The sequence below is a fragment of the Coturnix japonica genome, unplaced genomic scaffold, assembly GCF_001577835.2.
Source record: "Coturnix japonica isolate 7356 unplaced genomic scaffold, Coturnix japonica 2.1 chrUnrandom606, whole genome shotgun sequence".
Taxonomy (NCBI): Eukaryota; Metazoa; Chordata; class Aves; order Galliformes; family Phasianidae; genus Coturnix; species Coturnix japonica.
The window spans coordinates 69430-70809 of record NW_015439979.1 but is presented as its reverse complement, the minus strand read 5'-3'; the positions used below and the strand labels follow the sequence as shown (position 1 = coordinate 70809).

The 1380-nt window shown below is 54.4% G+C and overlaps 1 protein-coding gene across 1 annotated transcript in view; it reads left to right on the top strand.

Moving 5' to 3' along the window:
* The window catches only part of FUZ (fuzzy planar cell polarity protein), a 28660-nt gene that overhangs the window by 3770 nt on the left and 23510 nt on the right, over window positions 1–1380 (top strand). Inside the window, exon 2 of the mRNA XM_015850959.2 lies at window positions 547–631. Coding sequence (XP_015706445.1) covers window positions 581–631 — 51 coding nt within the window. The 5' untranslated portion in view covers window positions 547–580. The remainder of the gene's footprint in view (window positions 1–546; window positions 632–1380) is intronic.

Genomic DNA, 1380 nt, shown 5'->3' with positions numbered 1-1380 from the left:
TGGGTGGGAAAGGGGGCGGGGCTTAAGGGAGGGGATGGAAGGGGATTGGATGGGGCTGAAAGTGGGCGGAGTCTCAATGGGTCTCTATGGGATCTCTATAGGGCTATATGGGTCTCTATGGGGTCTCTATGGGTCCCTATGAGTCTCTATGGGACTCTATGGGGTCTCTATGGGTCTCTATGGGTCTCTATGGGGTCACTATGGGTCTCTATGGGTCCCTATGGGTCTCTATGGGTCTCTATGGGTCTCTATGGGTCCCTATGGGTCCCTATGGGGTCTCTATGGGACTCTATGGGTCTCTGTGGGGCACTATGGGGTCCCTATGGGTCCCTATGGGTCTCTATGGGTCTCTATGGGGTCTCTATGGGTCTATATGTGTCTCTATGGGGTCTCCATGGGTCCCTATGAGTCTCTATGGGTCCCTATGGGGTCTCTATGGGTCCCTATGGGTCTCTATGGGGTCTCTATGGGTCTCTATGGGTCCCTATGGGGTCTCTATGGGTCTCTATGGGTCTCTATGGGGTTTCTATGGGTCCCCCTTTACAGTGTGACGTTGCTGGCGCTGAGTTCGGATCCCGCGATGTCGGAGGCTGAACTGGGAGCGATGCTGGACAGAATCTATGGGGCCATGGTGAGCTCTGCCCCATAGCTGCCCCATAGAGCCCCATAGAGCCCCATAGAACCCCATAGATCCCCATAGAGCCCCATAGAACCCCATAGAGCCCCATAGAGCCCCATAGAACCCCATAGAGCCCCATAGACCCCTTAGATCCCATAGAACCCCATAGAGCCCCATAGAATTCCATAGGGCATCATAGATCCCCATAGGAACCCATAGAGACTCCTGCCCCATAAGTGGCCTCATAGAGCCCCATTAGTGATCTCCAGCCCCATCAATGGCCCCATAGACTCCCATAATTGGTTCCCCGCCCCATAAGTGATGCCATAGGAACCCATAAGTGCCCCATAGAGCCCCATAAATGATCTTCAGCCCCATAAGTAACCCCATAGGAACCCATAAGTGCCCCATAGAGCCCCATAAGTGGTCACCTGCCCCATAAGTGACCCCATAAGTGCCTCCCTGCCCCATAAGTTGCCCCATAGAGCCCCATAGATCCCCATAGAACCCCATAGATCCCCATAGAACCCCATAGAACCCCATAGAGCCCCATAGACCCCATAGAGCCCCATAGAGCCCCATAGCGCCCCATAGAGCCCCATTGAACCCCATAGAGCCCCATAGAACCCCATAGAACCCCATAGAGCCCCATAGAACCCCATAGAGCCCCATAGAGCCCCATAGAACCCCATAGAGCCCCATAGAGCCCCATAGAACCCCATAGATCCCCATAGAACCCCATAGAACCCTATAGATCCCAT